The sequence below is a fragment of the Chionomys nivalis genome, chromosome 25 (genome assembly GCF_950005125.1).
Source record: "Chionomys nivalis chromosome 25, mChiNiv1.1, whole genome shotgun sequence".
NCBI classification, from domain to species: domain Eukaryota; kingdom Metazoa; phylum Chordata; class Mammalia; order Rodentia; family Cricetidae; genus Chionomys; species Chionomys nivalis.
Window position 1 is genome coordinate 26931049 of NC_080110.1, and position 13939 is coordinate 26944987.

The 13939-nt window shown below is 44.5% G+C and overlaps 1 protein-coding gene across 4 annotated transcripts in view; it reads left to right on the plus strand.

The window, feature by feature from the left end:
- The first annotated feature begins 367 nt into the window (after positions 1 to 367).
- The window catches only part of Best3 (bestrophin 3), a 38060-nt gene continuing 24488 nt past the window's right edge, over positions 368 to 13939 (plus strand). The window contains exons 1-4 of one of the 4 annotated variants that reach the window (XM_057758261.1): positions 705 to 720; positions 2461 to 2628; positions 6418 to 6512; positions 6970 to 7203. In XM_057758261.1, coding sequence (XP_057614244.1) covers positions 2477 to 2628; positions 6418 to 6512; positions 6970 to 7203 — 481 coding nt within the window. In that variant the 5' untranslated portion in view covers positions 705 to 720; positions 2461 to 2476. Of the gene's footprint in view, positions 721 to 827; positions 870 to 2460; positions 2629 to 6417; positions 6513 to 6969; positions 7204 to 13939 lie in introns of those variants that run through there. The other 3 variants (XM_057758262.1, XM_057758264.1, XM_057758265.1) reach the window with 3 other exon arrangements.

Consider the following 13939-nt stretch of genomic DNA (forward strand, 5'->3'; position numbering starts at 1 on the left):
ATATACATACGTGCGTGTGCTTACCTGCATGCACACACATGCATATCACATACGTATCACATACATAACACACACATGCATACAAATATGCATACACCCTAGGTACACATGCACACACACACACACACACACACGTGTTGCTTTTAAAGGGAGAACAGTCTCAATTACTCTCAGACAAACAGGATTCTTGTTTACATTCCTGTCTGCCCCAGAGTGTGGCTTCATAAGAATTTATTCTTCATTTCATGCACAAAAAGGCTGCCCTAATCTCCCTCTTTGGCGACTGGAGTATGTCCAGAAGTTTTCAGTAAAATACTTTCTTCCTTGATCCCGAGCCAGAGCTGAAATGAATCTTACGGGACTTAAACAGCCCAACGTCTTCACGTCGCCACCGAAGACTCGTTCACAGGGGTACTTTGGGCGGCAGGTGGAGTTATAATTATAGAGTAAAAAAAAGCAGCATCAGCAGCTGTCACTTCTGTTTGTTCCCAGCTATAACTGTCACCAGTGGGCAAACTGGCATAAACAGGTCTCTGCAAGTGGAAAAACATTTAACCCCGGACTCGCTACTAGCCGGAACCTCACGGCAGCCAGAGGACAGGCGGAAACCTGCCGGTCCACGAGTGAAGGGTGCAAGCCGAGCAGCGATCTGAAGGCGCCTCTTCAGGGAGAGCCTGACATTTGAAGATTCTCTTTCCGTGGGAGACTCGGAAGAAGCAGGTTAGTGCGCCGTCGGGTTACTGCACTTGAGTGGTGACCTTGGCGCTCTGTGGGTTCCAGAGTCTTGTCAGAGCCTAAATAGAAGGGTGGAGGAGCGAACAGAAGAAGGGAAAGGTGGCTAGAGACTGTTATTCAACCCAACCTGCCCGGTGAGCAGCTGATGACATTTGGTTTCGTTTGCTGTGTCCCTCTCTGTGAATCTGTGCTCTCCTCAGGCAACGAGGGAGCGATGGAAGAGGAACGCGTGTTTTGTGGCAGGCGTCCCAATCTTTTGTAGGGCCACTGACTTAGGCAAAAGGCCTTGGTTTGGTTTTTAACTAAAATCAATAGTGGTGAAGAGTAAATCAGCGATTTTGCTGTTGTTGCTGCTGTGTATACAGCGGCCAGCTCTTATTTCCTTGGAGAATATAGAGAAGTTACAGTTGGGTGTGTACCTATCTGAACCAAACATTTTCTTACTTGTGATAGAATGTCTGGTACAGGTTGCTCTATAGGAAAAATATTCCATGGATTTTGTGTGGTGTGTGTTTTATAATTTGACTTAAAAACTACATGTTCTCAGTCTAAGTCACTCTGTGAGAAGCGCCTCATAGTTCCATTGGAGAAAAGTTCATATTTTAAAGAAATCTCATTTCATCCACATGTGACCTATGCTAGCCAGTAGCTGAGCAAGATATATATATATATATCAGCTTTGAGATAGCTCAAAGTTGAATAACACATCTCAGTGAGAAGCAACGGCAAAGCAGAGCTCAGGGAAAACCAGGCATCGGGGTCCATCCTCATCCTGACTGCATCCATGGCACAGATCCAGTTCCAGTATAAGGAGTCCTAGATCATTGACTCTCTGGGGATGGAGCTCAGTTGGTGGAGTGCTCCCCCCCCCACACTCAAAAGGTGAACCCTAAGCTCAAGGTCATCCTTGGCTAACTACCACATTCAAGGTCACCATCTTTAAAAAAAAAAAAAGACTCATTTTGTTCATCTCTGAGCAGAAAACCTTTAAGGATCTGGCTGAGACTTTCCGAAGGGAACATGCAGCATTTTAACTGCAGGGTTTCTCAGCACATGTTCTCCTTTTGAAAGGGACAGAATTCCAACTGTGCATCCGGAGGCCACGTAGACACTCACATCCCACCCAGTAAGACCAGTCATAGTCACCCATCAGCGAAAGTGCTCCAAGGGCCCGGCTTCTTCCTCACAATAGCTCCTGCTTTCAAAGAAGTGGGCCGTGGCTTTTTCCTCTTAGGAAGTTTAAAGATGAACGCAATACCTCTTTACAGATTTTGCGGACACGGCCCCGACCAATGAGTATGGCCACCGATTTCAAAAAGCATCAGTTTTGCAAACAAGTTTCCTAAATCCTCTTACTGTTAAGAAGAAACAGCATTGCGATGTGTCTCGTATACTGCATGGGTTAATTCGGTATTTATTGAGCGATAGCTATAGACTCTAAAATAAGATTTAACAATTACAGAAATCTCGGGGCTTTTAAGAACACTCTTTCCGGAAACCATCTTCCTCCCCTTCTGCACTTCAAGGTTTAGTACTGAGATTCTAGACGGTGAGGTGGTGGTTCTATGAGTTCTAAACTATAAAAGGGAGTGGGGGAAAGCGGGGAGGGTGGGTCTGCTAATCAGTTGCCGGCTTTAGTCTCCTTTGATTAGAAAAAGCGCGTGCATGTCAGTGCTGACGTCAACCGTATTTTTCACCCATGTTTTTGTCTTCTTGTTCTTCTAGAACAAAAGTATCCGAGATGACTGTCACTTACTCCAGTAAAGTAGCAAATGCCACCTTTTTTGGATTTCATAGGTTGCTCCTCAAGTGGAGAGGCAGCATCTACAAACTCCTATACAGGGAATTTGTTGTTTTTGCCCTTCTTTACACAGCAATCAGTTTGGTGTACAGGTACTTTCGCTTTGCATGTCTCCTTAACCGGTCCTCAGATGTTATGTAAGAATAGTCTCAAAAGTCGGATCCCCTTGGTTGCCGCTGGCCTTCGCATTATGTAACCTCTCCCTCTGCATGAACTTCTCTGTCATTTTCTCTTCGGGACACAGTATTTTAATCCACACCTAACCATGTATTAGAAGTAAGCAACCGACAGAGACAAGGGGCTCGCATTCCAGCCCCACAGGAACTGGTCCTGATCAGATGTCAGCCATTCTGTTTTGGGCGTAAATTGAAAGATTTATACCTACACCCTCATCGTGTGATGATTAATGGCAAAGCCCACAGACAAATATTTTCATGCTTCTCTCAACGATGTTATTCAGAGTCTGGACTTATGGCCTGACAGCTCGTTGCAGCTCCATATGGAGCTAACATATGGGGGAATAGAATTTACCAGGCAGCTTTCCTTCCTTTAGTCTGGATGGTAAGCTCTGACCCAGGATAGTGGACTCAAACTTTACCAGTGCCTCGACAAAAGAACTAAGGCCCGAAGAAAAATCTGTTCTCTTATGTCTTCCGATTTCAGGATGTCACTGTCACAAAAGGAGGTATTTGTTCTTTATAATGTCAAGATGTGCTCATGTCAGGTTGAGAGACACTTTGAGGTCTAGCATATCCGCCTCTCAACAACTGAAAATTGCAGTCTTAATAAAATTTCATCAGAAGCTTTATGGATCATTAAACTAAAGTTGAATCGTTGGAGGAAGCGGAAATAGGAAAATGTGAGGTTTTGAGGCTGCATCTCCACTTTAGCTAGAAATGGATTTTTTTCTTCTACCACAGATGAACAAACTGAGTCATCATCTCATCTCCATCCTTCCTTGCAGCCACTAAACTCCATCCAGGAAAGGGATGCTCGCTTTGCTGGCTGACCATTGCCCAAGCAAAAACGTGAGCGACTACTTTGTTACCTGACAAAACCTCCATGCTAGGGCCGAGGATGTAGCTAGCTCAGGTGGTAGAGTGCTTGCCTAGCCTGGACAAAGTCCTGGCTTCTTTCTCTAGTATCACGTAAAGCCAGGCATGCTGGCACAACCCTGTAATCCCAGTATGGAGGAGGTGGAGACAGGAGAATCCAAAGTTCAAGATAATCCCTGCCTACTAGCGTTACAAGAGACCCTGTCCCCCAAATAAAACACTATTATTCCAAACAAGTGTACCTGCTAGGATGGATTTTGTGGGGCTGGGGATTTAGCTCAGTGGTAGAATGATAGATGTTAGGTCCTAGGTTCAGCCCCCAGTTCAAAGTAACCAAAACAAACAAACAAAAAAAAAAAAACGCCAAGGTAAAAATCACAAGACTACATTTCGCCAAATGTCCTTAGAGACTTCTAATATTTTTCAGATATCTTATATACTATCCCAACAGTTTCGTCACGTGACACACAAACCTTCAGAATATGACAGATTAGCAAGCAGTGTTCCAGGACAGCTGTCTCATTAGTTTATTCTTACTAATGTGATTTGACTGTTGCTACTGCGGCTTAGAATAGACAAAGCCCTGAGAACAGTTGCTGTGTTGCCAAAAATGCCCCCTGGGGTCTCAACTTTTGCACCAATATCAAACTCATACCCCTCCCCTGCGAAAGTCTACACAGATTTTTGTCTTTTGAAAAATCAGAGTGTCTACATTTATAACAATCACTCTAACTTGGCTTCTCCTTCTTTTTCAAAAGTCTCATTGTAAATTCTTGAAAAAGTAGATTTTTTAAATTTTATTTATTTCATGTGTATTGGTGTTTTTTGCCTGCATGTATGTCTGTGCGAGGGTGTCAGGTCCCCTGGAACTGGAGTTACAGACAGTTGTGAGCCACCATCTGGGTGCTGGGAATTGAACCCCGGCCCTCTGGAAGAGCAGCCAGTGTTCCTAACCACCGAGCCATCTCTCCAGCCCAAGTAGATCCTTTCTATCATCAGGATTTACCAAGAACTGTTAGATTAATAAATCAAGAAAGTCGAGCAGACCTGTGGGAAACATAAGCAGAGTTCGTTCTTGTGCCTACGATAGACTTTGATTCTGCCTCTTCCAGTTTGGAGGAATTTGATAGAATGATCTCTGTGGTATTTTTCTAGATAAGAAAATTTCTGTGTCTACTATTCATCTTTCTTTGGCCAGTTAGTATTAATACCACCCATTTTGGTGCTATGTTTGAAGACATATGCTTTAAAAATTATTTATATAATTTTTTTTTATCTCTACAACACCATAAATTGAAAAAACTGCGATTTCTAGAGCCTTGGCAATGCACCTGGCCTACATCTACGGCAGCCCTGTGCCGTGCCCGGGCTGGGCCCAACTGACCCTAAGAGCTACACTTTCTACTCTAAATACTCTTTGACCATTTCTAAGTTTTAGAATAGAAAATCCAGAATCAAAAGGCCACTTTGTCTGTGACTTGTCACCAGCATGACCCTCACAGGCCTGTGAGTCCAGTCGGTGCCTCTCTCGCCATTTTCCCTGATTCCACGAACTCTGTCACCTCGTCCAAAGCCGAGACAGGACCTCCACACAGCCCGGGACCCCAAGCTCTTTCTTCACCAGTGCCAATTTCAGACTGAGTTCCACCTGCAGCCCCTTGGTTGGACATTGCTCCTCTGCTTCTCTGTTGATATTATACCCAAAGGAACTTTCAGTACTTATTCGGATGAATCTTCCCTTAGATTTCTTTATCCTTCAAATGACTGCACTTTTGATCTATGCAGATTTGTATGTGGCTTCTCTCCCCACATTTTGGTAATCATTATTAGCCTGACTTAAGAGATTTCTTTGGGTTCTGAATTTCCTCCCTAAGACATAACGGTCTCGTTATGGGCAGGTGCGTTTAGCAATCTCAGAAAATGAGTTTGGGGAGGTTAAGTCAGATCTACAAGAAAAGTTTTGAAGCAATGGCCCAAGGTAATCACGTTTCTACCTTCAAGATTAAATCAGCTTTATTTATATTCCAAATAATTATGGGTGTTTAAGTAAAGAATTATAATATTACTTGACATGGGGTTTGCACAATCCAGAACATGTTATTTTACTTAATTTAATTAATTAACACCTTCTGGATTAAGATCAAGATGTCTAATGCTGTTAATCAATAATGACTTAACAACTCTGAGACACCAAATCAATACTCTCTCTCTTTTAAGCATTCTGATGAATAATTGAAAAGCGGAAACCAGGTCTGGTGGGCTAGCCAGTAACCCCAGCTACTTGGGTGGCTGAGGCAGGAGAATTACACGTTCAAGACCTACTCAAGCCAGCTTGGGCCACTTAAGTGAGACCCTGTCTCGAAAATAAAATAGAAAAGATCGGGCTGGAATTCAGTGAGATTGTCTGCCTGGCACCTGTGCTGCCCTAGCCAAATCTCAGTACAAAAAAAAAAAAAAAAGAAAAAAAAAAAGAAAAAAAAAACTCCTTTGTAACATATCTTTCTCCAAAATCCAATGAATCAAATTATATAAAACTTCAAAATTATAAAGTTTTAAGAAACAAAAAGAATGGTTAATAAATTCTTTATTTAACAGCCGACAGACTTATGTGCTTAAAAACTTGAATACTTGAAGCACAAAGCAATTTTAAAAAACATTGGAGACACATCCGTTTAAGGACAAAGGAACAAAATCATAGAGTTCCTTTGAGCAAAAACAAACCAACCTGAGATTATTTGTGCTTAACTGTTTGCACTTGATGTCGCCTGCAGCGCAGGTGCGGACGTGCCATATCGTAAAGGGCTGTGCGTTTTATTTTTGCTCCAGATTGTTACTTACAGGAGCCCAAAAACGTTACTTTGAAAAATTATCAATTTACTGTGACAGATATGCTGAACAAATTCCAGTAACCTTTGTGCTTGGTAAGTATAGGTCCCACGCAGAATGCAGCCACACAGCTGTCTCCGTTAGATGACACAGGACTGCATGAGGGTGCTTCCGGGCTGAGCGGCATGCGGGGTAGAGCCGCCGCTTGCAATGGCACACGGCCGGTCCCTAAGGTTTGCCTTCAGGGCTGCTTCCGCTAAATTAACATCGAACAGTTTGAGGTCATAATCTGCTTTCGGAAAAAGCTTTCTCTCCACTAACCCTCCATTTTTGCAGCCAATATTACAGTTCTAATCCCCGCTTACTGGGTGCCCTGACCTTGCCAGGCACCTACGACATTTCCTCCCCTCTTGGAGGGCAAGACCGTAAGGTTTGGATGATGCAATCCTTCCAGATCTCGAACCCCTAAAAAGGCTAAAAAGTCTGCTGAGAGTGTGTCCGTGGAGATGTCTCCTGTGGGAAAGTGCATGATGGCTTCTGGTTATCCCGCAGGGTTCTATGTGACTCTGGTAGTAAACCGATGGTGGAACCAGTTTGTGAATCTGCCTTGGCCGGACAGGCTCATGTTCCTCATCTCCAGCAGTGTCCACGGGAGCGACCAGCATGGACGCCTGCTCAGAAGGACACTGATGCGCTACGTCAATCTGACCTCCCTGCTCATCTTCCGCTCGGTTAGCACAGCGGTATACAAAAGGTTTCCGACCATGGACCACGTGGTCGAGGCAGGTACGGTGCACGCTTTCTTCTCGTGGGCTCAAGATAGGGTGTCTAGCAGACGTAGGAACCACCAAAATACTCTAGGAAGTACCTAAGTGTATTCCTTCAAGAAATGTTTGTGGATTGTCTCCTGTGTGCCAGAATTCTTAAAGGGCAAAGATGAGGAAGGTATGATTCCTGCCCTCAAGAAGTGTACTTGGGAGGCAGAGGAGAGAAGTAGCCGCAAGTCAAGACGCCTTGAGATAAGAGCAATGATGGTAGTCACAGTCATTAAAGCAACCTTTCCTATGTTTTACCTTACACTTTTCCAGGACCGTATGGTGATTGTTTTTATTTTATTCTGAGTTTTTTTCTTTGCCTTGTTTTCTGTTGTAACTTTTGTTTTTGAGACAAGTTATCATTGTGTAGCCCAGGCTGACCTTGAACTCACTGTAATCCTCCAGCCTTAGCCTCCCTGGTCGTGGTTGGGGGGGGGGAGGATTACAGACGTGAGCCACGTGCCTAGTTTATAACTATTTCAATTGTCTCAAGACGTCATGAAAACAGTAAAGAATTTAAAGAGATTTCAAGCTGTCCTGAATCACATAGCTGGTTAGTGAAAGGAGCAGAATTAAAGTCCAGGTTCAGGAGCATCATGATGATGTATGTGTTTGGAGGCAAAGTCAATTCTGGAAGGAATCTGCATGTCAGTTTTTATCCAGGTAAACCCTCCCCAGATGTGGTGGTCAAAGGCTCTCTTGGTATGGATCTGTCTCTTTAGGGCTTTATATGGTTTCTTGGATCTAGTGTGCTGAAAAGGAGTCACATGTGAAGGATGGAGCTCTGGGCTATGTAAATATTTAACAAAGAAGCTGTAAAACCAGCCTTCAGTGGCGTGAGGATTAAGTGAAGTCACTCTTGGCCCGTGTCGATGATCTGAGCACTCAGAGAGCTCTGCCTTCATTTAGGCTACAATCTCAAATCAAATTGTAATCTCCAGTTTCCTCTTTCTTCTAAGAAGAATATTGTTGTTTTGTTGTTGTTATTGTTTGGGGGTTTGGGAGGGAGATTTTTTCTTTTTTGAGACAGGGTTTCTCTGTAGCTTTGGAGCCTGTCTCGGAACTTGCTCTGTAGACCAGGCTGGCCTCGAACTCATAGGGATTCACCTGCCTCTGCCTTCTAAGTGCTGGGATTAAAGGCGTGTGCCACCACCACCTGGCTATGTTTGTTTTTTGATTTGTTGGCCTTGTTATTTTGTGTGTGTGTGTGTGAGCACGCACATGTGTGGTATGTGGGGGTTTTATGAGAGACGTAGATAATAACTAAGGGTTGGAATTCTGACTCCACTATTCACTGGTAACATGACATAGTTTAGGTACTTAGCCTTTCTGTGCCTCAGCTTCCTCATCTATAAAATGGGCTTATGCTAACATCTATGTTACATACTTTGTAGGTTCACTATGAGAACTAAGTAAGTCAATGGTCACAAAGTGATCTGAGCAATTCCTAGCACCTGGCAAATACTATGTCATTCTCATAAAGGAACCGTCTAGAACAGCATAGCACAGCGTTTTGGTCACTTTGAAAGTCTCCTTGAATCCACAACATCCCGGGTATTTTTGATCTATTTTCACCATGAGATTGAGAAAGTTGGGGTGGAGAAAGAAAGCAAGGGTGCTATGTGAGAAAGTTGCGGGGTACAAGAAATCAGTGGAGGATCCAGGCAGAAGTTTGTAGCCTGGCAGGTACACAGGTGTATTGTATTGAACACCAGGAACCAAAGCCAAATTAACTGCCCGCTGTCCTCCGAAGGTAAAGATAGGTTACTGCTTCAGGATAACTAACCTGAAACACTCCTGGGAAACTTCAGTTTCTTACTCTAATACTCAAGGAATAAAGATATTAAGAATGACTTGCTCTGAAGAAAAGTAGAAAAGCAAGCAAGGAAAGTTAGGATGAACCAAAGTGCCGCTTCTCCAGTTCTGACACATCCCGGCTCTGCTCAGCCTCTTTCTTAAAACAAATCACACCCTCTTAGTGTGAGCTCTGTATTAAATGAGTGTCCAGAGGAGCCAGGCCAGCCAGCAATAGAGAAGACTTTGGGGCCTCCGGTCAGTCCTTAGCTGCCAGGACTGAACTGGACCTGGGTCCGCAGGCAAGTGAGCAAACCAGGTAGTAGGAGATTGGTGTGACTTTGTTTTCTTTGCGTGTGTTAACACACTTGTGCAAATGGCTGACATGCACAAGCAACTAAGATTTTTCCTTTCTAAGGTATCAGGGGTGTTGGATTTTACTTCTCTCCCCACTCTCCATACCCTTACCACTCCAAGGGAATCTGAAAAATGAGAGTCATTCATTCACTGGCATGCATTCAGAGTCGTGTGTCTGGAACCCCAGTTCACAGAGCCACAGACCTCGGCTGATGGCAGAAAGATCTGACGCTTAAAAGAAGCGTCCCACTCTAGCTCAGAACTGAGAGATAGATAGTTATTTATTTAGGGGGAAAACTTACAAATCATGATTCTCTGCTTGAACGGTGGATGGAGTTGGGATTCAAAACAAACCAATGAGAAATCGGGAACCAGAGGGGAGGAGAGAAGGGGCGGACTCCGCAGCGACGTCCAGGTACCTAGTGTAAGGCCACGCCCCAGGAGGCGGGTAATTACTAGCTGTGAACCTTCCTGCGGCACTCGGCATCTTGAGTGTTCATTTAAAGTGCGTTGTCCAGGACCCCACTTTGAATCTCCTGGATCAAAAAACCTGAGCCTTTAGAAGTGCTGCTGAGACCCCTTCAGTAAAACACGTTTCCATGTCTCTCCTTCCTCTTTGTATAAGACACTCTTGTCATGTGTCCCAGACTCGCCTGCCTTGGTACTCCTCCTGCCTCAGCCTCCCTGGGGCAGGGATCCAAAGTGTGCCTCTCCACTCTTGGCTCCGAGTCATTGTCCACACACTGACGTTGGAAAGTCCCGACTCTTTTAAGGAATGCGTTAAAAACAAAACCAAACAAGCAGCAGAAACACCTCGTTTTCTGATTCGGGGGGGGGGGGGGGTCTCCTGAGGAGAGAGAGAGTCCTTATTACTAACAAAGTACCAACAATGAAGATAGAGTAGATTCAGATTGTGCGTTTACCAGTGACTGCAGAGTTCAAAGGTGTGCCCTCGGGCAGTAAGTTTGAGTCACTTGTTTGTGCATAGCAAGCATAGTTCTGGCTTAAAATTTTTAGTTTCTTTGCATTGGCTGAAAGAGTCAGACACTAAGAGGGATTGAATGGAGCTCAAAATCTTTCTCAGAGCCCTTAAGACCATGACTCATAACCTTCATTAAAAGGCCTTGTTTATCCGGAGGCAGGGGTCTATCCCGGAGGCTGTGGCGAATGGATTGTCTCAAGTTCGAGGCCAACCCGAGCAGGTTCCTGACCAGACAGGACCACTTAGCAAGAGCACACCTCAAAGACAAAACAAAAGTAAAAGGGGAAAGGGTTGTTCTTTAGTTTCCATGCGCTTTTTGTAGAAAAGGCAGAGGACACGGGTTATGCTCAGAGGAATGTAAACATGTGCACAACGCGTACATGATCTCAGGCCCGTGTGTCAGGTGGCCACCGAGCTGCAGAGGAATGGCCCCAGAGCCCGGCATTTCCTGCTGCCCTAGCCAGCACGCTCTGTCCGTGGCAGTGCTGACTCACGCAGTGTCTGGCTCCTTCCCCATCCAGAGGGCTGACTCAGTCTCATCCAGGCCCTGTTATAAGTTGTGCCACTGGACACACGCCTCCGCTACTCCCTGACTGCTTTCTGCCTGTGCCAAGGGTTCTGGGAAGAATAGAAAGTTGGAGATGGTGGAAAACGTTTGGCAGATGTCCTGAGTCTAGAGCCAGGGCACCTACTCCTGCCTAAGGGGATACAGGACTCATAACTATGCCACTACCCTGCATTGTAAGGGCAAAATAAGTGGGGTGATGCTGAGGACACACACACTCCCTCCCACATATACACATGCACACACATACATACACACATAAACACACATATAAAACATACAAACATACACATACACACAAACACAAATATAAACACACATACATACAAAGATACACATACATGCAAACACACAAATACACAAATATAAACACACATGCAAACATACACATAAACACATATAAACATACAAACACACATATACACATACATACAAATATACAAATACACACATATAAACACATACACACAAACACACACATAAGCACATATAAACATGCAAACACATATATGCACACATATATACAAATATATACATACACACAAACACAAATACACACACATATAAACACACACACATACAAACATACATGCAGACACATATATAAACACACATACATACAAACATACATGCAGACACATATATAAACACACATACATACACACAAACACACATACATACAAGCATATACACAAACACACATATAAACACACACATTCACACCTCAGCTACTGACTACCCTACTTAAAATCACTCTAAGAAAAAGTTATGTCTTTAGAAGTTGAGTATACATCAGCCACTGTTAAAGCCAATGCTGAAAGAGGTCAGTGTATCTAACATGCTCCTCTAGACAGTGGTAAGGAGCCCCGAATCACAGGCTGGGAGATACTGAGATTTAAGTCCATGCCCTCTAAAGCTCTTCCCCCAAAGCTTCGCAAGGGCCCTTTCCTGCACAGCCTCCATGCGGGGCAGGAGGAGGCAGGTGAAGAGGGTGGGAGCATGGAGCAGCTTCCTCATGTTCACCAAAGCTTAGGCTGGAGCCAGACACGCCAGGCCCTTCCCTGCCGCTGGTCTCTGAACCTCCTTTGTTTTGAAGTTAAACAGTCACATTCTATCATTCTGAGGCGTAGGAGAACCATGCTGCATGCTTTGAGAAAAATATATCTAATTTGTAGTCATCTCAGGTTAAATTCTCAAATTAAAAATAAAAAGCTTTCTACTTCTGCTTATACTAAAATTGAACTCAAAATAAGTCAATTCCGCTGAAAAGCCCCTGAAGTGTGGACTGTCCGGTATTTATCAGAGGGATTGCAAGAGAGGCTCTGCTATTTTGCCTGTTGACGCTAAACTTGTTCCGGAAAAATTCTAGTCATTCAAATCACCTGCCCTGGAAAATGTCACTCACTCCAAGTCAAGTGCATAATCCTGGATCTTCGCTAACCTGGGCCATGACCTTTGTTGATTGTTTATATTTTAGAACCAAGCTGAATCCAAATCTTTCACTTAACACTTCACAAGTATCAGAGAAGAAAATAGTTCTCATCAACGCTGCTCATCAGAAGCGTAAAGACGGAAATAGAACATTACAGGCATACTCTGAGAGAACCAGTGGCGGAGTTGCCAATGACTAGCGGGCATTTGCCCATTCTGTGAAGTTTCCTGAGGCCGGGAACACAGCTGATTGATAGAGAGCCCGCCCTGCCTGGGCAAAGCTCTGGATCTCATTCCGGCACTGAAGAAGTCAGACACGGAGGCTTGTGCCTGTAATCCCAGCCCTGGGCAAGCAGAGACAAACGGGGGGTTCCAGGTTGTCTTCCACTACATCGTGAGTTTGAGGCCCGCCTTAGGCACATGAGAGCCTGTCTGAAAGCTAATTAATTAACAAGTTGATTAATTAAAAAATAAGAGAATGGAAAGATGGCTTGGTGATTAAGAGCGCTTGCTGTTCTTTTGGAGGACCCAAGTTTGATTCTCGACACCACGTGGCGGCTCACAACTGTCAGTAACGCTAGATCTCCCTAGAGAATCCAGCGTCCTCTTCTGGTGTCCGTGGGCACCAGACATGCACATGGGGCACATACAAACATATAAGCAAGAATTTATATGAATATCTAGATAAATAGATAAACAAATACATAGATAAATCTTTTTTTAAGTAAAAATAAAGTTGAACACGTAGCATGTACCAGGCACTGGGCTGAGCAGAGGGAACATTAACCTAAGCAAGGATATAATGGCCCCGCTCAAGGATCAGTAGCAGTTACCATAAGTTTTGTCCCACACTAATGATTTTCAGAGACAAGTTATGACTGAACTTCATGTCTCTATATTGTATTTCTCTCTCTTCCTCTGAAGCGAAGGTCTTCCTTTGGTGCTCAGTTAGTAAGAACGATTTAAACATGATAACCTTAAAGACAGGGGTGGCTTTTATTTTTGTTTTTCTTTTTGGCAGCAGCAGAGGCTAGGGTGGGAGTGAGGTTCGTGATAGAGGTTTTCTGTGTAACAGTTCTGGCCCTCTGTAGACCAGGCTGACCTCGCACTCACAGAGATCTGCCTGCCCCTGCCTCTGTCTCCCGAGTGCTGGGATTAAAGGCGTGCGCCACCACCACCTGGCTCATTTGCTTTTTTCTCAAAGCCCTGGAACCTTAACCAAAGTCCCCGGGCCTTTTCCTGAGACTGGTGGAGCCTGGTGAGACTGCCCTGGAGGTTTCAGTCTGCCTCACATGGATGGCATAAAACACAAGTGAGCACTGGGCTGCCGAGTGACTGTTGAGTAGAAACCCTGATTTAAGGTGCGCTGGCCACAAGGCTAGCCCCTTGGATTTTGTATATTTATCCCTGCCCTTCAGCTTGCTGTCATTTTCTTGGGCGTGTTCCTGGTTCTCGGGCTCCCTGGACTGTTTAAGTGTCTTGGTGTCCTGTGTTAGGAGGAGAGATGGCCAAAGGGACAGTGGAATTCACGCCTGCACCAGCTTCCGCCATTGGCCGAACCTTTGGAGGCTGAGTCAG